At 39.3% G+C, this 23,180-nt stretch overlaps 1 protein-coding gene across 5 annotated transcripts in view; it reads left to right on the forward strand.

Moving 5' to 3' along the window:
• The window catches only part of RTEL1 (regulator of telomere elongation helicase 1), a 53,863-nt gene that overhangs the window by 17,010 nt on the left and 13,673 nt on the right, over window positions 1-23,180 (forward strand). For all 5 annotated transcript variants that reach the window (XR_012045124.1, XM_072879081.1, XM_072879083.1 and 2 more), the window contains 14 exons: window positions 467-548; window positions 4,616-4,748; window positions 4,907-5,020; window positions 7,382-7,422; window positions 8,532-8,617; window positions 9,412-9,489; window positions 10,234-10,311; window positions 12,286-12,429; window positions 13,195-13,310; window positions 14,145-14,268; window positions 15,277-15,430; window positions 17,066-17,220; window positions 20,163-20,258; window positions 21,695-21,905. Coding sequence is in view for 4 of the 5 variants with exons in the window: in XM_072879081.1 (XP_072735182.1) it covers window positions 467-548; window positions 4,616-4,748; window positions 4,907-5,020; window positions 7,382-7,422; window positions 8,532-8,617; window positions 9,412-9,489; window positions 10,234-10,311; window positions 12,286-12,429; window positions 13,195-13,310; window positions 14,145-14,268; window positions 15,277-15,430; window positions 17,066-17,220; window positions 20,163-20,258; window positions 21,695-21,905 (1,612 nt within the window). In the remaining variant the exon portion in view is untranslated. The remainder of the gene's footprint in view (window positions 1-466; window positions 549-4,615; window positions 4,749-4,906; window positions 5,021-7,381; window positions 7,423-8,531; window positions 8,618-9,411; window positions 9,490-10,233; window positions 10,312-12,285; window positions 12,430-13,194; window positions 13,311-14,144; window positions 14,269-15,276; window positions 15,431-17,065; window positions 17,221-20,162; window positions 20,259-21,694; window positions 21,906-23,180) is intronic.

The raw sequence follows: 23,180 nt of genomic DNA on the forward strand, positions 1-23,180 counted from the left end.
CTTACGGGCTGTGATGCTATAATGAATTTTAGGAACAGACCTTTTTTTAGATAAAAGGTAACTTTCATATTAAGTTTAAGACTTGATACTATTTTGTTGCCAAATGAAGCAAATCTTTCTTACAATAATTTTTTTTCAAGTCTGCGTGTTTTATTCTGGTGGACAATACGCAAATAATTGGGTTCTTTGACGCTGCTCGGGGCAGCCCATGAAAAGCTGCTCCCATCAACTGACTCAAAATGGCTGGTTAAATGGTGATATACTTCTTTGCTCCTTGTTAGATACGTTATGAAAGACTGGAAACAAAATAGGAAAGGCAGACAGGAAATAATACGACCTTACTAACACTATAAAAGTGACGCTAATTACGTTAACTACCCTTAATATGGGATAGCTTTTTTGAGGGGTGAAGTGCAAGTTCATTTCTGTAGACACCTCTAGAATTGTTTCTGTTATTTTCCTTCAGGTACATATTCATCTAGATAACAGTAATCAGAAGAAGAAACAAAGGACAGATCTCTGGAATTCATCGTCTGCAAAAAAACAAGGTACAGGACTCGGTCTTGGGGAGGCTCATGCAAAAGCTGGATTGAAAACTACTCAACTGCTCCCTTCTGATTCAAATGAGAGAAAACAATTGAAGACATCCCAATCTGCATTACTTCACACTTGTGAACAGGGAGTCCTCTGGGAAATTTTGGAATGTCATTGTAGGATTTTGAGTGAAACACCACCTATGTTACCTGAAATGTTAAAAATGACTCTGAGGAATAAAGGGCTGAACAGAATAACTCAATGAGGGCACGCTCCAGATCTGTCTATATGCAAAGAAGTTTTTAAATCCAAATGGCAGAGTAGTGTTTCTCATAGAGCTGGAAAGTCTTAAGCCCATGATTAGTATGTCTTGTTGCCATGGTCCAAGTTAAAACCATCAGTAGGTGTGGGATTGGGAAAGACTTTTTCCCCTCCACTCAGTTAGCAGAGAACCATTTGGTTGTAGGGTTTTTTTGGTCATCTTCTGTAAGATGAAGAGACTTGGAGCATTAGTGTTGCCCCAGAGCTCGCTCTCTCTACAACAAGGTAGGTTTTTAAGGCTTTGGGACTTTAAGTTTGAAGAATTCTAGGATTGTTGAGAGTGTTCCTTTGCAGTTTTATGTTTCCAAGTACAGCTCCATTGTGGATATGATGAGTCAAGGAGGTGCTTTTCACTTTTATAGTTACTTCTAAAGGGGAGGTGACATAAGCAATCTCAATATAAAACATTCTTGTACCAGTGCTGTTTCGTGCACTGCTGGAGTTGTTCTAGTGCAATTATTCCAGTGGAAGAAAATCATCTCCATTATGGAATGGTTGCTTGTATTGGTGTAGAGAAAATCTTCAGACTGGCCCAAGAATGGGAAACGCTCCTTCAGGATTGACGTTGAGGTTTATGAAATGTTCCATTATCCTTGTATCAGCTATATTTCTCTGTATAATTGTGTTGTGTTAAACACAAAATTAGTGTTGCTAAGGCTGCAACTACCTTTTACAAGAAGAAGATTCATGTATAGATATGATACTGAAAATGTGTGCCAAAAGTAGTATAAGAGTAAATCCATGAAAGTTCTTAATCTCTGTTGAAATTACTCATATATGCTGGAGGAGTTATAATTAGTTGGCTCATTCTGAAGGCCTGTAGTGAAGGTTCATGTGATGTGCCAGAGAAATAACACTTAAGAATGTGAATCCTTAGCCAGAAAATGCCATGCCAGGTCACGGCCTCAGGGCACTGTTACCTTCTCTGAGATATGACCTTTTTTGGAGCAACTTCCTAAGTTCTTTAGGGCACGTTGTCACTTCTTGATAGTTTCAGACTCAACTACACTATTCAGTCCTTCTTGTTCAACTGAGATTTCTCCCTCTCCTTGTCTCTCTCCTCCCCCCTATTTTGTTCCTTATGCTCTGCAGAACTTGGTATCTGGAACTACCTCAATATAACCATGCCGCAAAACAACATATTTAGAAGAAAAGAAACTTGGCTTCTGAATCAAAAGTTTATCCTAAGGCTCCTATAAAGCAGCACGGAGCTTGGCTTTGTTGGACCTCAACATTCATTTCTGATATATTTATTTATTTTTAATAAATACAGTTAGGTGGAAAACAAAACATTTTCTGATTAAAGAAGACATGCAGATCCCTTTACCTAAGCCTTCTTAATAGAATACTTTCCAAGGATCTTTGTACATACCTTGCCTCATAACTATCCACTTAATTACTCAGTTAAATGCTCTTGAGAATGTAAATATTTGTTTCACCAAAGTCCTTTTCTTAAGGAAAAAAGTAACATTTTTCAAAGAATGAGTTTCCATGAACTTACTGGCTTTGCACATAATGTCCCCTTACGTGTTTCCACGAAGTAAGTTCTGTTCTGTTGCTGAACAGAAGCATGCTGTTTGGTAATCTGCAAATGTTGCTTTCCTGAGATATTGCTCAATTGGAATTTGAAGTTACAGGAATAATTCTAAGTAGGTTGTGTTAAATTTGTTTGCAGGAAAAGGCTAATAGAAACACTTTAGGTTTATTGCATAATTTAGAGGATTTATACACAAAACCAATATAAAGCAGTGTCAGAATTCTTCTGTGATTTAGTAGACACATACTGCTATATTTGCTTTTCAAATAAAAACAATATTTGCAAGTACCCATGCAACAGACTAGCAATTTGTTGAGACTTGCACTGTGTGCAAACCTGGCAGAGGCCAGACAAGACTGATTAAGTCTCCAGTTTCCTATAGTGGTATAGCAGATTGTGTAGAAATAATGCAAACCTTTTAAGAATAGCTGTTTTCAAAGGATTTTGTGGAAATTATTCACTCAAGTGTAATTCTCTACAAACTAGTTGGTGAAGAGAAGTGGCATAGCTTGGGATAGCTGATGAGATTACTGCCCTAGCTATCTGCTCTCTGCATAGATGCCGCTTATGAATGCAATGTTGAACTGTTGCAGTTTTACGTTAAGATAAAATGCTCTTACTCTTGATTTGCTTTATATCACCATGTTGTAAACTATTAGCAAACCATTTCTCCATGGATTAGCTGTCCTTGTACCAGGCATGGAAAAAGCTGCTGCAGAGATCTACTTTGTGTAACATCCAACAGTTCCTGCTGGTGAATGGGACCTTCAAAATTGATTTAATATTGTTAAGCTTAAAGACATAATTGCAGAACACCAGGCTCAAAATGTACGACAGTTCTGGCTTCTCCAAGAACTGGGCAACTGGTGCCTGGCAGTCATCCTGCAGGGTTACAGAGTAGACTTCAAACGGAGCATTGGCAAGGCAAAATGTGAGTGGTTGGTGTTCTGCTCTTCTAGGCCATCCCATGTCAGCACAGTTTGCTTTTATGCTGGAATTTCTTAGGCACCTGACATAAGTGACTTTCTTCTTGTCTGGAGGTACTTACTGGCCTGTCCATATACAGATCCTAACTGTAATTTGCACCGATTCTTAGTGTGAATTAAAGAGATACAGAATTTGCTAAATTTTGGAATGTGATTCTGCTAGAATCTGGACATCGTCTGGATGGGTTTGCCCAAATGAGGTGGAAGGATAACACTGTAGCTTAAAATAATTGTTCTGTTGTAATTCTAAGCAGTAAGTGACTCACTGGGCACATATTACTGGGGATTTCCTGAAACTGTCAGCTCCTTTTTGGAAACACAGTCTTTGATTGAAGTGTGTATGTTTAAAAGGCGTGCACATGATATGTGGATGCTAGATATTATTTTTTTTACTGAAACTAATTGTGCAAAACGGAATCAGAAACAGAAACAATAGCTAATGTTTCATTTGGCTGCTCTTGTTCTTGACGTAGGTGATTGTTCTGATCCCTTGTTCCTTTGACTGTTTCTGAAAAGCTGATGCTAAGTTTTCAGCAAGAACACCAATGGTACAAGCTGAGCAATGACAGAAATGACTAGTGTGATTTATCCATTTTTCTTTATATCCTTTCTATTGATAACTTATAGTATGCCTGATTTTCAGTGTCATGCACATTGTATATCCACATCCCACAAGAGATTCGAGCAGAAGTTGAAAGGTTTGGCAGTTGGTTGTGGGGGAAAATGGAAAGTTTCGGTTGAAAGGTTTATAGCCATTGGAAATTCCTGATGGGGAGGGGTTCTTCTCTTTTCAAGCAAGAGCAGGGGTGGAGGTACTTTTTTAGCAACTTCAGTTGTTTGTCCTTCATCCCAGTATTCTGCAGTTCTTCTATCATGCTTCCCCTTCCAATTTTCCTTAACAGGAAGTGAATCAGTGGATGGGGAACTTAGTTTTATCTGCTCAATCTGCCCGTTACTTGCCAACAAAAAGATCTGATGCTCTGTCTTTTCTATAACCACCTTTTGACTAAAAGAATGATCTACTTCAGGTGTGAGGGAGCAATGACCTTTTAAACTAATTTTCAAATGGGCATAGTAATTAAATCTGGGAAGGACCAAAGCAGAACATAACCATTTAGCTTCAGATGCTGGCCATTTTACTTTCAGAAGTTCAGATGCAATGTGCTATATGCTAGTCATATTCTAATTTTTCCACTTACAGACTTGCTTCTTAGTGTTTTCTCTTTATCTGATACAGGAAAGACCTTAAGCTATTGGTGTTTCAGCCCTGGCTACAGCATGCATGAGCTTGTTCGACAGGGAGTCAGGACAATTATCCTTACTAGTGGGACTCTCTCCCCCCTCTCATCATTTACAATGGAAATGCAGATGTAAGTACCTAGATGTGTGAACAGTATCATTACTGAAAATGCACAATCTGCTCTTGTGATTTTAGGTTTTATCTCAGGATTTTTGAGTGTTCTGGACTGGTAGCCAGTAGGAATCATATAATGAGTATGACTGGGATCTTACTTTTGTGTTTCTCTAGCCCTTTTCCTGTTTGCTTGGAGAATCCTCATGTTATTGATAAACACCAGCTCTGGGTTGGGATCATTCCTAAGGGACCTGATGGAGCTGTACTTACTTCTACCTATGAAAGAAGGTAATGAACTTCCATGTGGAATTCTGCTTTGAAGTCTCGGGTTCCGACATTTGGGGTTCTGCTTACAGGAGGGTGCTAGTGGAATAAGTTCTTTTCTTGGATAAACACTGTGCTGAATAACACCCTTTAGCAACTACTGTTGAAAATTTCGAACTGGAGGCCTGGAAGGGATCAAATGTCAGGGCACTGAGTGCACTGATAGTCCTTAATGGTCCTGACTAGCCTCAGCTGGGACCTCCATCCACAACCATTGCCCAGGAGCTCCACTTAAGGTCTGGCATAGGCCTTCAGTCACTGCCCAAGCTGTAGGACTGTCTGTCTCCAGCTCCATCATCACCACACCTGGCCATGGACCCTGGTGATCTGACCCTGAGCTATGGATTGACTTCCCCATTTGAGCTTGGACCTACCTTGCCATCACTGGACTGTGACACTCCTTACTGTCACTGGACCTGCTCCTGGTTTACTGACTTGCATTCCTGACTTGACCTTGGACCTTCCCCATCACCATGACTTTGCCTGATGGTCTGGACTTGTGATTGAGCCTGGCTACTTCATCCAAGTCTTTCCTGCTTGCCTTGCTCTGTTAGTGTAGGTCTGGGCCCTGGCTGGCAAGACCCCTGCCCTGCATGCCTTCATATCATGCTCAGGTACCACCTCCCTGTCCCTTGCAGAGCAGTCCACCCTCACTGACATGGAGCCCCATCCTACATTTCTTTGCTGAAGGCTTAATTGATTTGAAACAGGACTGGCCTTTGCAACAACTATTTTTATATTTAAAGCTTGTCACCATGACCAGCCTCTCTTTTACCTCTGCATTGCCTTATTAAGGAAAATATATCCAAATATTTGTCAAGCTTTTTATCGTCATTTTTCTTGCTTTTCTCTGGTCTTTCATCATTTTGCCTGTGTCTTTCTGTTCTTCAGAGTAGACAGTGCTTCTGCTGCAGCTTCTGCTGCCAGCAGAATATACTGCCAGCAAGGAAGGCCAAAACTTGATTTAGTTGTATATTGACTTCCATAGTGCAGTATGATAGTCTTCATTGGCACCTCTGCATGTAATTTTAAAAGGCAGTTTCCAAATGCTATGGTGCACATGGCAGAAGGTTCTGTGCTTGCTGGTTCTCTGAAGTTACTGAAGGGTGACATCGCATTGTTGCTAGTACTGTGTGTGGGGATGTAATCCTTCTGTAGTAGTTTGAAATGAGTTCCTTGTGTGAGATACACGTGTTCCTCCATTTAACTTTCCTCCTGTAGTACAGACATTTTTATGTGTTGGCACATTCTTAAATCTAGTCCAATTTCAACATTATAGACAAACCTCTGGCTGAGAATTCTGTCATTTAGCCCGCTGCAGGCCTGACTTACTCTTTTTCAGCAATACAGAAAAATAAAAAAATAAATCTCAAAGAGCTTTTACTGAAAAAAAGGGAAAAATGACAGATGTTCCACAGAACTGGAAAGGGACTCAGCAATTGTAACTGATTTTGACAGAGAAGAAGTCTGGAAAACCCTCAGACTGTATTTTTCATTTTCAGAAGCTTAGTGTGTCGTTTCAGTGTATTTTGTTGAAGATATTGTCTTTTGAAGGGTGGGGCATCCCCCCCAAGGCCTAGAACACTTTTTTTTTCTTTTTAAGGAAGGGAATTCACAGTGTTTGCTGTGTTTTGACAATGTCTCTGTGGTGATACCAGTATTTGTAGGTCTTAAAAAAATAAATAAGTTCCCTTTTGTTTTTTTCCCCGTGCATATGTAAGTTTCCTGGGAAAACAGTATGCAAAACTACAAGGCACTAAAAAGAAAGAAACATAAAGGCATGAGAGAACACGTGACTTTTCAGTCAGGACTGGAAGAAACAGATAAATACTGCTCGTTGTAGAGCAGTACTTTTTCAGTGAAAGCAAAAGTGATTCACTTGGCTTATGCCACAGGTAACCAAATTCACCCTTTTTGCCCCGGCAGCCTCACCACACCTAATTCATCATTCAGTAATTATCTTACATAGTTGTAACGTTAGTCAGGCTTGGCAGCATCTGCAGGCTTTTCTGATAGAACTTTCACCCTTAAATTGTTAGTATTAATCACAAAACTCATATGGCTGCCCACTTCTACTTGTTACATTTTGATAATATTGAAGCTTAGATCATCTTCAGTGCTAATAATAAGAATATTTAATAGTAGTAGTAACGTGTAGTCAAGGTATTACTAACTTTATGTCCTTGGTATGGGTGCTTGCCACAGGAAGGAGAGCAATTAGGAGTACGGATATGCTATTTTAGATGAATATCAGAGGAAGTCAATAGCTATGAAAAACGTAGAAAAGGAAGTACAATGATGTTACTTGATTCTTCTTCTTTGTAGGTTTTCAGAGGATTATTTATCTTCTCTGGGGAAAACAATTGGTAAGTGAAGTGTGCAGATTTCAGAAATGGGTTGCGGCACAGGATTTTTAGAAATCTCTGAGAAGGAGAAATACTAAAGAAGACATAAGACAGAGAAAGGTAAAGGATTGCGTTGCATATCTAAATGCTGTCTGGTTTTGTATGCTTCTGTTTGCTCAGGCAGCTGGCTACTGTAATTGCATACAAAAATGAGTTTGAGTCCTTGGTTTAATATTTCCAATATTGTATTTCTTGTCAGGTGTTTGTGTTTGGATCAAAAATGTGGTTCCTAAACATGGTCAGGAGGTGGCACAAACTAGAAATCAGTGCACAGAGATGATGCAGCCAAGCGTCATTTGCAGAGCAATTAAGGATCACAAGAAGTCGATGCAATTTCTTGTGATATTTTTAAAGGCACTGTGTCAAGCCCGCCTTAAGTGGCATTTATTGTTTGGGTAATGTTTAGAAATATAATAGAACTACAAAATTTTAACACATGAGGACAGAATAAAAGAAGAGCACTTGTGGAGCTTGGCTGAGATATGATTGAAAGGAATCTGTTAAATCTAGAAATGTTTGAAGGAAATGGAGGAGAGTGCTCTGAGATGTTCAGCTTGGCCTAAAAGGTGAAATTTAAGACAATGCTTTCAGAAAATACCAGGTTAATGTTTTTTTCAGGAAAGTGTATACTATTTGACTAGAAAACTCTCACAAGCAATCTTGTGGTACCTCATCCATTGCTTTGAATGTTTAGACTGCAGTGGATAAAGAGTGGAGAGAGAAAATGATCTAAAAATAGATCCTACTGTCACCAGGGCAAATATGGCAGATGGTGTTGTATCTCTTTCGTCTGTAGTATTTGGTGTAGCTCATAATATCTTTTATCCTGTTAACACTACACTTTAGAAAGCTAGTTAGGCATCTGTATAAAAGTTTATACCTTGATGACAAGATTATTGAAATTACTTTAAAAAATGAAACAACTTCTAATACACGAACATTCATGTCAGGAAAGTAGAAAAGATTTTGGAAGGAGCCCATGCTGTTTAGTTTATTTTTCCTCTGCAGTCTGTGTACTCCATCCCAGGATGAAAATGCCCTCAACTATACACTTGCCTATCTCGTTGCAGGTAACCTTGTGCGAGTTGTACCACATGGGCTGTTGGTGTTCTTCCCATCGTATCCTGTCATGGATAAGAGCCTGGAATATTGGAGAGTATGTTAATTGCTCTGCCTTTATTAGGTGGCTTGGTTACACATGTCAGACAGTTTGTAGTTATGCTATCTAACCATGCTCATGAAAAATTCTTTGTTGATAAGTACATTATAAAATCTGGAAAGTAAAAAGCCAGGTCAGGCTTCTTTTATTTTGATCACAATGCACTGAAATGCAGTGTTGTAGAAACCAAACCTAAAAGAATCTTAATACATTCTCTCATCTGATCTGATCTCACAGTTCATTTAATTTCACCAGAATTCTCTTTATTAAACCTCCAAATTACAGTTGGTCTAAGTGTTTCAACTCTTGGGGGGGAAAAATCACAATATGAGCATTTATCTTTATTTTTAATTTGTAACTGTTGCAACTGTAACTTTTGTAACTGCTGTGCTCATGACTTGAGTGTCCCTGGTGAGACTTGGTAGGACAGATCTGTTTTAAATGCTCCTCCTCCTTAAAAGACAATGGTGGGGACAGAGGTGTCATACCGCAGAGTGGGTCTCTGGGAGGTGGATGGTGGGAACTTGCAAGTTGGAAGGAGAAGAACTGGATCTCCCGTCTGTGTAACAGCTGATTGCACCAGCTGCAAGGAATGACCCTTGGTGTTGTTAGGATTGCATGTTTCTGCTCCCATCTGCTCCCATCTCCTCCCATGTTTGGCAAGAGAGGAACAGACTGCGGTGGGGAAGTCTGTGGTGACTGCTCCTGAGCGTTTCCTTTCTTGTGGGCGCTTCTGGTATGTGCTTGCTTTCACATGGCCTTTTCTGATATGTTCATTTTTTGTTTAACAGGAGCATGATTTTGCTAAAAGAATAGAAGAAGTGAAGCCAATGTTTGTGGAACCCAGGAACAAAGGAAGCTTTGCAGAGGTCAATTATTTGCATTGCATACCTATAACATTTTCATAAACTGTTTTTATGTTTAAATACCTTCTCTAAGATGTGTTTGGGTGTGAAACACCCAAATTTTATCCTACGATAAAATTAAAACTCTCTGAGCGCTTCTTTGAAGTATAGTTCTTCTGTGCATCCTTCCTTTACTCTTTTGGCTGGTTGTGCAGGGTGCAGTCTTCATTTGAAATCCAGTGATGTTAACAGCAGCTAACATACATATGGACTGAGTAATTGAGATAGTAGAAAGTTCTCGCTTCAGTAGTCAGCATCTTTTAATGTTCTGCAGGACATTTCCTCCCAGCTTGTCATGCTTTGGGTGTTAAACAAGATGACACTGCACAATTCCTTATTTATAGCTGCTCTGTTTGTTTCTTAGAGTAAATAATATCCTTGAATTGCTTTCCTGGTTTGCCTGTTTTACTCAAGGATCTGCAGAAACATAGGACAGTCCATGTTTTAGCTTCTCATCAGAAGTATCTGACATTAGTCTTTTATGCTTACCCAGATGTATTCTAGATTTCACAGTAATGTAAGGATTTCGCTAAGCAAGTGACTTCTCACATTTGCAATTAGTAAAAGTAAAGAAAATTATACTAAGCCAAATTAATCACATTTTAGATCTTAGTGTACGAGTCAAATTTAGCTAGTACAGCTTTCTACTTATGCATATGCAAAGGATAATACCGTTCCTGCTCTTGCTTAAACTAGTTTATCTTTTAGGTAATGAATGCCTACTATGATAAAGTTGTCTGTCCTAAGTCCAACGGAGCTGCTTTTTTGGCAGTATGTCGGGGGAAGGTAATGTAACTGAGAATTTGTTTCCTCTGAGATCAGATCATATAGTTGATGGAAAAAAACATCATTCTGGATTTCAGTACGTTTCTGTTATTTGACTGTAATTATATGTGGAAAAAACCCAAGAGAAGTAGGATGCCCTGAAGCCTTTTCAAAATTATGTCAAGTTTACGTATGCCTCATTGCTGCCTTTATTAAAGGGATACACCTTTGAGTTCTTTAAAGGGGACGAGCATCATACATTTCCTGTTGGCTGCTCACTGAAAACTCAGCCCATTAGATGAGAACAGTTTTGGAGGAGAACTGAAAGAAACATTTGTAATCAAACATGTTAGAACAACACTGCTGAAAACACAAAATATTGCTTAGCTTTAAAAAATTTACGTTAACTTCAAGTCCTCTGGACACATCTGATGGCCTTTCATTTACATGTTCCAGTGCTGATAAATTGATTTATGATATCAGTGGAAATATTTGCAAAATCCTAAATTACTCTTAAGGCCTTTTTGCTGCTGCTTACTGCCTACCAAGAGAAGATTCAACATCTTTTGAACCTTCAGTCCCAGTCTCCAAAGCAGCGGTCAGATCGATGAAGAAAAAAACGTAGCTCTTTTTGGGTGGGACTCTCAGTTGAATATGCCTGGCCTTCCAACAACAGCGTATTACCCTGAGAGGAAGAGAGTGTGGAGAGATCATACTTTGCAGTAACACACAATTGAAGGGTAGACTTTATCACAGGGTTAATAGTATGACTGCAAAATTGGAAATATTTGAGAAGATTAACCAGAAGAGCCATGTTGTCAAAAGCTCTAAAACTAGCTCCCTTCTCAGCCATCACTTCAAGATTCCCTCCCAGGTTGTTGCTCAGCTTTTACACTGGCAGGAGGTTCTAGCAAGCTTTTTGTGTTCTCTGTTCCCTGAAAGAAACCTAAAAACCCAGCCATTTTTATAAAGAGGAGATTGTCCCCATTGCTCTAGTTCTTTTACTAGCTGTATCTAGGCGTGGGGTGTCTTTAAAAGTTCACAGGAATTTTCTTTCCTGTTTTGAGGGGGTGAAGGGCAGATTTGTTTGGTGGTGGGTTTTTTTATTATTGTTTTTTCTTTTTGTCTAAGCTTGGTCTTCTCATGCTCTTATTAGCCTGAGAGATTTCCTTTGTGCCCAAGACAAAACGTCCATAAATACAACTATGCAATTGCCAGCTCCAGACGGATTATAGTGCATGCTGTGATTGCTCTTCTTAGTGGCAGCGCTGGCTTAAGCTGAGTAGAGTTGGTCATTCCAGCTGCCCATCCATCCCTGATTTTATATTCCATCACAGCTGCTTGTGTGGCATGGTAAATGAGATTGGAGAATGGATTCAGCTGAAAAACAAACCAACTTCCCCCCGCCCCGGCCCCGAATTATTTTTCAGTCTGTTCAACTCTGATTTTATTCATTTCACAAAGTGATTTGCCAGCACAGCGTGGGATGCGAGCATGTACGGGGGGATGCGCGACACATACTTGAAGGGGTGTAAGCAGCACAGCTGGTGGATATGACACTATAATCTGGTGGATTCTGAGCAGATTTCCATTATTGCTTTGAAATGATTCTATTAATTTTTAATGTCAGGGAAGGTTTGCTATGTTTGTATCGTGTCTTGTTAACAATTCAGTGTATGGAAGGTTTAAACAGAGGTATTGACTGCCATTTTAAGACATCTTCTGAATACAGCTGTTCTGCTTATCCAGGAATACAACATATGCATTAATGGTGTCGGCTGAGGTATGCCTTTGTCAGGGCCTTCTAGAGGAAAAACCTAAGTTTAAAATCAAGGTAATAAAGGCAGAAAATCTAGTTGAAACTATTCATAACGTATTCATAAACTACACTTGGCTAGGGATTTAATTTAATAGAGAAAAAAGGCCAATAACTGCTGAATTGCTCTGAAATGTCGCTTCAAGTCCTGTTGATAAGGGAAAGCACTGTCTCTTCAGGCCAGTGAAGGCTTGGACTTTGCAGACATAAATGGACGAGGAGTCATCATTACCGGGCTTCCGTTTCCTCCTCGTATGGAGCCCAGAGTTGTTTTAAAGATGCAGTTCCTGGATGAAATGAGACGAAGTGGTGCAGATGCTCAGGTAATACCGGGGAACTTTTCACCGTTGGCTGTTTGCAGGTCCGTGTCATTGTTTCTCCCTCTTGTCTCTGGATTTTGGCTTTTGTTATCCAAAACAACCTTGGGAGTTTGTCACAAATAGTCACCTTTTTTAAATAATGTTAAGGGTTCCAAATTCTGTCTCCAGTGAGATGGTCTCAAGCAAATATAGGCTGAAAAAATGGTGTAATTAAAGTTTCAGTAAAAATTTTTGTGTGCGTGTTATCCATATATCTTTCTGAGGGAATTATTTCGTCCAGAGAGAGGGTATGCAGGAAGAATTGCCTGTGCTGGCTGGCTTGGGGATTTTTGTTTTGGTGGTTTGGGGGGGCGAGGGTTATTTGTTTCTGTGTTTTGTTTTGCTTTGTTTTGTTGGTTTTTTTTTTTTCTGTCGCTTCAGGCATGTGAATGAATGGCATTATACATTTAGTTTATTGTCCTGCAGGATAGCTGTTAGGTCTTAAATAATATGGTGAGTCTGTTGTACTACTGGGGCTGTCTGCATCATATACTAAATAGCCCCTCGAGTTGGATATTACTACTCGAGTTTTCTGTGCACCATAAGCCAAGTGTGATATTCGAGTCAAGCTGTATTTGGCTTTCCAAGGCTTTTAGAGATTTGTCAGTCCATCTTGTTAGATACTTTTTTTTTTTTAAATATTTCTTTAGAAAGGAATAGTGACTGTACAGCATGGAGAATACATTTTACCTGGTAAATAATGTTAATTCTTTGTCCCACCTATTGCAGTATTTATCTGGGCGTGAGTGGTACAGTCAGCAAGCTTCCCGGGCTGTTAATCAGGCTATCGGCAGGGTCATCAGACATCGCCAAGACTATGGTGCCATCTTCCTATGTGACCACAGGTGAAACCTTGGCTCTAGAACATAAACGTACATCGACATCTTTATATCCCAAGCTTTATATCCCAACACCGGTATTGGTATTTTGAATATAAATGTGCTGACGTTACTGTTTGGAGAAGGCTACAGTTCATAAGTAATTACATTATTTTATGTAACAGGTTATATCAATATTGCACTACTTTAAGAAAGTAACTAGATTGTTATCTTCTGCTCCCAAAATATACTGTCTTGGAGCTGCAGAAAGAGGTTAATGGTATTAATGCAAAATAAGCTAATTTGTTGAATTCATGTTTGTAATGCTACTGGAAATGATTATGTGATAATAACTTATGGGTTTGCATTTTCTCCGTCTCTCATTTGAGAAGGCAGTCACCAGCACTGCAGTTTTTTGAGCGAAGGAGGACAAAAATGAGGAAAGATTATATTGCTGAAACCATAAAATCTGTATTAATACGATATATTAATATTATATTAATGGATATTAATGTAATATAATATTGATATAATATGTATATAACAGGCAACAAGAGTTTAATTGATAGCCTTCAATGCTGAGGCTTGACTCGGAAGAGGGAGCAGATCACAGTTCAGTACTACTGTTACTGTTGCACAGTTAAAGATTTTATGGACGAAAGATAGGAACTGGCTGATTGCATGGTACGTGCTATCAACAAAGCCCTTTTCTCCCGAGTGAAGACATCACCCCATTATATTTACTGCACTGTTTCAATCTTTTGTTGTCTTGCTGCTTCTCCCTTGTCCTTTTGGACCCTGATTTGGCATTTGTTTAATTCACGTAGGCCAACCTGGCAATCCTTTTCCAATCCTACACAGGTTCACAACTGGTGATGTAAGAGGCAAGCTGCCTTCGTGGGTCCGCCCGTATGTGAATGTTTATGACAATTTTGGGCATGCAGTCAGAAGTGTCTCCCTCTTCTTCCGTGTTGCTCAAGAAATTGTAAGTGTCTTTATTAAAAAAAAAAAAAGAAAAAAAAAAAAGAAAAATAATAATTTATTGATAGTGTTGGAAACTGGGAATACTAATCCAGGTGAGAGATGTGACAGAGTCACTTGTCTTGTCACTTCTAAACATTGGAAGCTTTATGGGAAAGGAGATATGCCTCCTCTTTCTCCAAGAGTGAGCTGGGAGCATCAAAAAGCTTTCTACCTCACCCTCATGGGGACGGTATATGTGTGGAAGAATCAGTCAAACCCTTAAATGTAAATCTAAGCTGACTGGTAAAAAGAGTGAGATAAACCCATCAATTATTATTACAGTTCATCACTGTTTCATCTTTACTAATGTGGCTTCTGTCTTAGCATTAAGAAGCTCTTTTTCTCAGTAATAGTTCCTTGATTTAAAAAGTAATATTGGAAAAAGACTTCCTTATTGACTGGAGAAAGTCATAGCAAGAAATGGGCTGGAAGCCAGAATGGGAAATTCTTTGTCCCAAAAATGGAGATTAAGATTAAAATGAACACTTAGAATTTCACATACGGACTTGGATGACTTCCTCAAAGATGCTTTAGACAAATACAAGTTGTTCAAAATAATGAGTTACAGATGGATGATACTGGATGACTCGATGATCTTTTCTGATCATAAATGGGAGTTTCATGGAAGGCTATCAAGAACCAGAACCCAACGTGCTTTGTCAGAAGGAGCTATGTTGCAGGGATAGCATTGGGAAGCAATGTTCTTTATCAGGGTCGTGACCCTTTTTCTGTTACACAGATCACTTAGATGAAGTGTAGTAGGCAGGCTTAGCTCTATTTGTGTGAATTCTTAGTTATTTGATCCTTTTTTCAAGAGCACATAAATCCAGAATGCTTAACAATCTTGCTGTAAAGGGTTATTTTGGAAAAAGGATAAGTCTTTGGGTTGTTGCTGGGATTTTTGGTTGCAAAGGAAGTGGAGTGGAAGAGTAGCTTTTGCCTACTGTAACATTTTGTAAACTGCTTGCAGATGCCCCCACCCCTGCCACAATGCTCTTCCTGCTCTGCTGGGTCCCTAAGTGAAAGCGATACGGCACCATCTACTTCATCTGAGCAGATCCTCTCCCTGAAAAAAGCCAAAAACTTGGATGACCATGTTCCCAGTTTGAAGAGGAAAAGAAAAGGTAGGTTTGGGTCCTCACAGATACACTCTTTTTTTTTTTTAAGCTGAACCAAAAAAGGAGGAGCAAGAGACTAGAAACTGGAATGGGAGAGAAAGCGAGGAGAGCTCAAAGACCGATGTAAATATCTGATCAGAAAGGACATAGCTCGGCATTAGAAAATGGGGGAACCAGTTGCAACTACAGAGCAAAGAGGCAGATGGGGCCTGAAAAGGTGTCCTGCAGAACAGGAGGAGTTTGGTGGAATGTCTTAGATAGCTTAAAAAATAAGAACTGGCAGTCTGTTTCTGACTAGCACTGACTTTCATATGTCCTCCTTCCATCCTGTTGTATAAATGACTCTTACACAGTAATCTGTCTAAGAAAACAGAAAGAGGGCATTGACCTTGGAACAAAACAGTATTTTAAAATTTGTGGTTAGCTAATGCTGAAGAATTATATTTCGCAGATTGGATATTCTTTCAGAATGTTCCACTCCCAGATTGCTTGCTGTTTTGGAACAGGACAATGAAGTTGTGTTTAAAGTTGTGTTTAAAACTGTGGTTCCAAAACAGTTATGACTGAGTGTGAGGGTGATTCACGTTACATCTAAGCCAGCGTGACTGCAGGTTGTCGTTGAAAGGGATTACTTTGGCCACCACTTTTTTCTCCCTCAATTTCCAACTGTGCACTTATGCTCCTCCCCTTGATTTGAATTTGATTAGAATCCATCTATTGTGCAGCTGCAGAGCAAGCAGATGAGCTTGCTGAACCAATCTACCTTTCATCCATGTGACTGGTAGAACCATCTCAAAGGATGGGCTGGAATGTATGACCGGAGGTAAAGGGAAGAAGCTGCATTGCCTCTTTTGATATAGATTTTCAGTTGCATTGCATTAGCTGTAACATCAAACTGCACCTGTAATCATAGCTTTGGCCAAAGAGTTTCTTGTACTGACTTCTTAATTTATAGCATAATATACTTCCATTCTTCTCAAAATAGTGACTTTTCAGTAACTGACTGTTGAAGTAATTTCACCAAATAGTGGAAATATATTTTGAAGAGAATGCCTTTTAGAAGTAGCAAACTGATGCTAATTTAACACTACCTACGGCTCTAAATTCTTGTCTTTAAAACCAAATATACCTGGATCCTGATTAGTGAGAACAGGTATTCTTGGGACCTGAGGGTGACTGTGTCTTATGCGTATTGATACTGTGAGAATAGTAGGCTTTAAAAAAAACTTGTACTGTTTAAAAATAATAAATCATATTTCATGGCAGAATCTCTTAAAAACAGAAACTCAGTTTTTGGGAAATCCATAAAGCTAAAGTAGTTAAACAGACAACTGTTGCAGTAAGACTTTTTCTTCATTGGTCTTAAGCCATTTTGAGGTTAAATATGACCATCACTTAGGGAAGAGTTTGACATAAGTCCACCAGGTTGTGGTAACAAATGCTTGAGCAATTTTGGGAGCGATTAACCAAAGCAGTGGTCTTACTAAGTCACGTAATGGAATTTTGCAAGATGTGGAAGATTAAACAAACCGACATATCTTTGTGGATAGCTGCGTAAGATTTTGAGGTATTACTAAGTCAAAGAAAATGCAAGAGAATGTGAAATATTAATTTTTCATCTGTATTATGCTGTGATGCCAGTAAATGGAGATGGAGCATCCAGCCTATGCATGGAATATGAGCAAGAGCTTGTCTCGCCTAGAAGACAATGTATTGGGCTCTTGGATGCATTGGAGCGCAATGAGAAGAGCAGCGAAGATGCAGAGGAGGAAAGTGACTTGGCGGGAGAGGAAAAGGTAATGGCAATGCTGTAGCAAAATACTTGCTTATAAGTCAAAATTGTAGGCTCTGAAGCAAAATGAGTTTGGCATTGATTTAAGAGTAACAGTTCAACTCTCTTTCAAGAAAACCTCACTGTAATTGGCACTGGTAACTGCAAGTTACAGTATAATATAGTTATACTATAATAATTAAGCTTAATCAAAGGGTTTCCTTGCCACGTTCAACTAGATGACCAACAGGTACAGACTTGTGCTGTGCTCCCTAGCTGCTGACAACATAAATTCCTGGAAGTTAACCATGTTTTCTGGAGAGCAAAGAGCTCTCAAAGCAAAAGCTGGTAGATACACAGTTCCTCCTGGGTGGAATCTGTGTCAGCACTTGGTATGTGACCAGATATTGAGTTAAAAAAAAAAAAAGAGCCGGGGGGATGTTTATGAATTAGAACTTGCATTTTCGGATGAAAATCTTTGATTTGCCTCAGAGAATGAATATTGCAGACTTGCAGAATATCTTACCTGAATCAAAATCCACTATTGCATTAAGATCAACAAAGCTTCATCTGTGCTGTTCGTTTTCTTTCCTCTTGGATTGTTTTTTGTAATACATCAGTGATTAGGCTGTATTCTTGCTTTCCCAAAATCCTTGTTTGCAGTTGTTGGTGGGGTAGCTCCCTTACCTGGCTACTGTCAGCAGGAGTATTTTACTGCTGGCTTGCAGACTTAGTTTGACTGATGACTAATGTGTGGACTCCAGGAATGCCTATTGCAACATACCTAAGCAGTTCACTTAGGGGAAGAATGCCGAAGGGAAAGTGTGGACATGTAAGGAGCATCTGGGGAATATCTAAGGAGGCCTAAGGGAGATGGATGGAGACATGTACAAAACAGAGGGAACGTACAAACTTGGAAAAACAAACAGGGATAGAGAATTTTTTACTTGTGTGCAGCCAATTGAAAAATTGGCTCCATCACCCATGGGCTGCCACAACACAGACACCAGATCTTATTCTTTGGAAAGCCTGACACGTCTCCAGGGACTTGGTAACTCAGCTACAGTGTCTTGTTAACACAGCTGCACTGCTTTTGACATAGTTCAGCATTTCCTTAAGTCAGATAAGTGGATGGTCCTGACGGCTTGGCAGTGAGTCAGCTCATGTTTGCTTTTTATGTTCAGCTTTACTACCCATCTGTGGCTTGCAGAGAACCCTGGGGTCATCCTGTGCTGCTCTGATGCATTGGTGACCTCTGGCACCAGAGATCTGGGGGGTGTTGTCCTGAGACATGCACTGCTTCTGGGGGAGCCAGCTTTCACTGAGTCTAGCACTGAGCTGATTTTAATGAGCACTGGATTTGGACTGGTAATGGGGTTGGTGCACTTTCATATCTTTCTTCACCATCCATCATAATATCTGTGTTACTTTTTTTTTTTTCTTTTATCAAGGTTATACTGTACCCTTGTTCCCTAAATAATGGAAATTTAGCTGCTGTCGTTCTGAAACTATTTGCTTGGGGTGAAAAAGAAGAAAAGAAGCCTTTGTCATATCAAAAAATCAGAATACAAAAAATAGTCTCTCAATCCATTTAAAGAATGATTTAACAGTTCCCCTTAATCTGTTTTCCTTGTGAGATGTGCCTTATGGAGACTTGTCTTTCAGAAGCCTTATTTCTGGATCATGCTATTCAAGGTGGTGCCTTTACATAGTCCAGGATTAAGAAGATGTTTTTGATTGTTTTTCTGACTTATTGCATGTATCAAATGTTTGCCTTGCCACTTGCATTCCAATTCTTCATTCCATTACAAGATGCTTAAATAAAATATATTTAAATGTGCACTTAAATCGTGGTCAGGCTTGTCTGGAATTCAGTATCCTTGCCATATTATGAGTGCACTGAAGGTAGTATTTCTGAGTATCAGCAACTGACTCGGCCAACTGGCAAATCTGAGGTTATTGGCTTTGGGTTTTGTTTATTTTTAATGTTGTTGTTTTAGTTGTAGTTAGTTTAATTTGACTCTGAAGCTTTGTGATCTGACTAGACATATTTAGAAGTCACAGTGGAATATAGGGGTACTGTTATGTGTCACTGGTTCCTCACAAATGAACAACAGTTTTCTGTAAATGCGCTTATTGTTACATACTTGCTATGAAATTCTTTTATTGGGCAAGAGCAAAGAAATAAATCACTTCCCATACCTGCTTTCTCAATAGGTGTGTAGAAACCAACTGGCAATATGGGGCTATCCCATGGTTTCTTCTGTTACTTAGGTGATTGTTTTTAATGTGTTGGTACTGGCTTGATCTAATATTGGAGACTGCTATTAAGCAATTCCACTCCTCTTGCTTATACCCGCTCAGTTCTCTTTTGGAGCTTTGTATATACCAGTATTCCCAGTCACTGCAGTACAAGCGCAATTCTTTGTTACTGGGAATGGGAGATGTTAAAGAGCTTATCAAGCCACAAGTGTTTCTGCTACTGTCTCATCCTATCTGCTCTGATATTTTCTACAAGACTACTTAGGCTTCCCTTCTCAGTACCCCAAGAAAAGTCTGATAGAGGTTTTCTTCAGAAGAGAAGTACTTCCAGGCAGGAAAGTGAAGGGGCATGTGAGGCATCAGTTAGACACAGGTATGTGTACACTCTTAGGGCTACCCTGAAACAGTTAGCTGTAGGTCCAGCTTTGCTTAATCGGGAATCTGCACCCTCGAGACCAACTTTTGTCTTTAATTTCTGCTGGTTTGGTCTCTCTTTCTGAATTGTCCAGTAAGTGATTACCTTCTAGAAACACGTATGTGTCCCAGGCTCTGTTGCAATAATTTAGGTTGACTTGTTTCACTTCCTTGAATGGTGTCACAAACTGGGTTAACAAGCTTTACTACTGGAAATGGCTAAATTAAATGGACAATAAGTTTGAAAAGCATTTTTATTTGGACCTTTCTTCTTTTCTTTCATTTTTACAGGCACAACGTCTGTCAACACTTTCCCTTCAGTATGAGAAGAGGTTAATGGATGAGCAGAAAGGAGGAAGGAGGAAAATAAAGCTAGTCAGCAATACAGTATGTGTGTTCATGTGTCTGTGCCAGCCGTTTGATCTGCAGACTGCTTTAATTTGAATTGGAAATTTCCAGGCAGACAGATGACTGATGCCAGAAGAATTATGTTTTTTCTCCATGTTGTAAATATTCATCAATGCACATCTGAAACCTATTTCTGTCATGCTCTTTCTCAAATCTAGACATCACAGACCCAATCAAGCACAGGTCCAGGTGGGGCTAGTAGGTGAAATGAATTGTTTTCTGGCATTGACTACCTTGTGAACCTTGTGAACATCATCTCCCATTGACCAGGTGTGGTGGGTGGTTTCATTCTTTTTGATTAGAATAGAATAGAATAGTTCAGTTGGAAGGGGCCTACAATGGTCATCTAGTCCAACTGCTGGTAGAGCCTCAAACGGTATAACTGACCAGTTTTGGGTAAGTGATTGCATCCTAACCCCACCTGTGCTGGGTCATTATTGTGTGGTATGTTTGCAGTTGTGCATTATTGTTTTGCGCTGTCTCCAAACTCGGTTAACTCATTATGCAGCTAGTTGCTTAGGAGTCACGATAAATTCATGAGAATCTCCTGGGTGATTGCGTGTGCCAGTAGTTGTCCATGGCACTGTCCTAACTGGGTGCTGTCTGTCTGTCAGACTCCCAGCCACCTAGCAAACGAAACTGATAAAAGTAGTCACAGATCCTGAAGCCGAAAATATCCAAGGTGTGAGGAAGGGAGCAGGTTCATTGCAGAAGGTTGTGTTTGCAGGTTGTTCCTATCTGATGCCATGAGGAGTCAGCCTAGCCCTCAAGGTTTGGAGTAGGTGTCATTTCTCTTATTAAGCCTTCTCCTCAGACTAGAATTGTGCAATGAGACTTGGCTGCCTTCTCTAGGAATATTCCTCTGAAGCAGTCAGTTTTCTCAGCAGAGAAGGTGAATAGCATCGCTGCTCTTCTGTGAGGGAATGAACGCTCACAGATGTTAGAGGGTTCAATGTTTTAGAAATAGATATAATAATCATCTGGGGAAATTAACAATATACTTGTGCCTCGGGATTGCCCCAGCAACACTGGTTTTTGTCATGAAGACATGTGACAAGGGTCCAACGGCTTATATGTTCAAAGTGTGTGAGCACATTGTAATGCACAGTCACTTTCATAAAGGAGGGGTTGTTCTAAATCTTTTTGAAGTCCCTGCTGCTTGTGATTGTAGAAGAATGTTTCCCAACACGAGAGAGTAATCTAGCTTGCTCATGTGTATAGTGTCTTCAAGAAATGTCTTAGAGGAACCAAAATGCTCAAACACCTTCCGTTCTTTGTATCTCTTGCTTCAGAGATTTATGTTTTTCAGTTAATTGGACGTTTCCAGGAGGTAGGCCAGTTCAATTTGTGTTTATTCATGTGAGAGTAACTCCTCAAGTCATACTATTTACTGAAGAGTCTTCCTGTGTTCGCAGCAAGCTGATAAGAAAGCAGACCTGACTGAGCCAAAGAAGGCCCGAGCGACTTTGTACATCGCAACAGTGAAGGAGACCCTAAGCCAACAGAACTATGATCTCTTCTCTAAGGCTCTTCAGCACTACAAGAAGACAGATGACTTCCATGCTATGTTATCTCAAATGAGTTCCCTCTTTACAGAGGATGAAAAAAAGCATATCTTGTTACGAGGTATGACGACTTCCCTAGTATAGTTATATGACATGACCTTTGTCTTTTAAATAGACTTGGGTATTTCAGAGGTAAGTGTTCTGGATTGGAGGTATAGATCAATCAGGATGATAATCACTAACATCTATCACTTTATATCCCCAGATCACACAGAAAATGTTCTCAATCTAATTATCATACATTATTACAGATAGGCCTGAAAAAAATCACATTCCATGGAAGCTTGTGTTATTTTAAACTTTGCCTAAAAGTAGTATAGCTTATTCCCTGTGATTTAGGAGGTAAGATCAAGAGTGTGGTTGTGAGAGTTGGATATAAGCATTCATAAGGGTTCAGTGTTAAAGCAGTAAGTAAGTAGACAGAATATCTAGAAAAATTTTCTATTTAAATAATTGTGAGTATAAAGCAAGTGATCTGGGCAAGCATGAATAGTTTAGTGGTTTAGCTGGTATTTTCTTGACTTTTAACAACTGCATTGACAGGAACTGGACTCCCACCAACATTTCTTCTAGTTGAACAGTGTTTTCTCTGTGAATTTTCCTTTCCCTCTCAACTTGTGAGCAAATGGGCAGATTTTTCTCTGACTTCTTTCATCTACTAAATTAAAAAAGTATAGTTACGCATCTTGTAAATTGTTTAAGGTTAATTTTGAGGTTAAGGAATGGGAAGCTCAGTATGGGCACTTAGTACTAATAGTAGCCACAGTCTGTTTCCCAATTTGCTGATCTTACTATATAAATAAGAAAATATTTGATCGCCAAATTAAGGTCTAAGTCTAGCTTTCAAAAGTGACAGGCACCTGAAACGTAAAGTTCATTTAACATTTAGGCTTTTGGTTGCCAAGTGTTTTATGGTAAGTAAGAAAGATTGAGGTGTAAAATTAACAGTATATCAGTTATTCAAAGTATCAGCCTGGCAGATACTTTGACCCCACGGTTTATGAGGTGGCTTATGGCCTTTTGCTGCAAGTACCTGTTTCACCGAGAGGTAAGCTACTATTTACAGTGAAAAAATTATAGTTATTACCTACTGGTAATAATATTATTGGTAATAATATTGCTGGAAATTTGCATGGTAGCTGACCTTTGTGTAACTTAAGTGTGCTTATTGTAGAAATATTAGATAATGACATTTAGATTTTAAGTTATTTACCAGCACTTTTTATCTTCATATTACCTAACCTAGAAGTCCTGCCATTGTAGGTTTCTGTGGCATTTATTACCTGTTGTGGACTGATTTTTCTCTTTTTTTTTTTTTTTTTTTTTTCCTCCCTCC

Source organism: Ciconia boyciana, chromosome 14 (genome assembly GCF_034638445.1).
Source record: "Ciconia boyciana chromosome 14, ASM3463844v1, whole genome shotgun sequence".
NCBI classification, from domain to species: Eukaryota; Metazoa; Chordata; class Aves; order Ciconiiformes; family Ciconiidae; genus Ciconia; species Ciconia boyciana.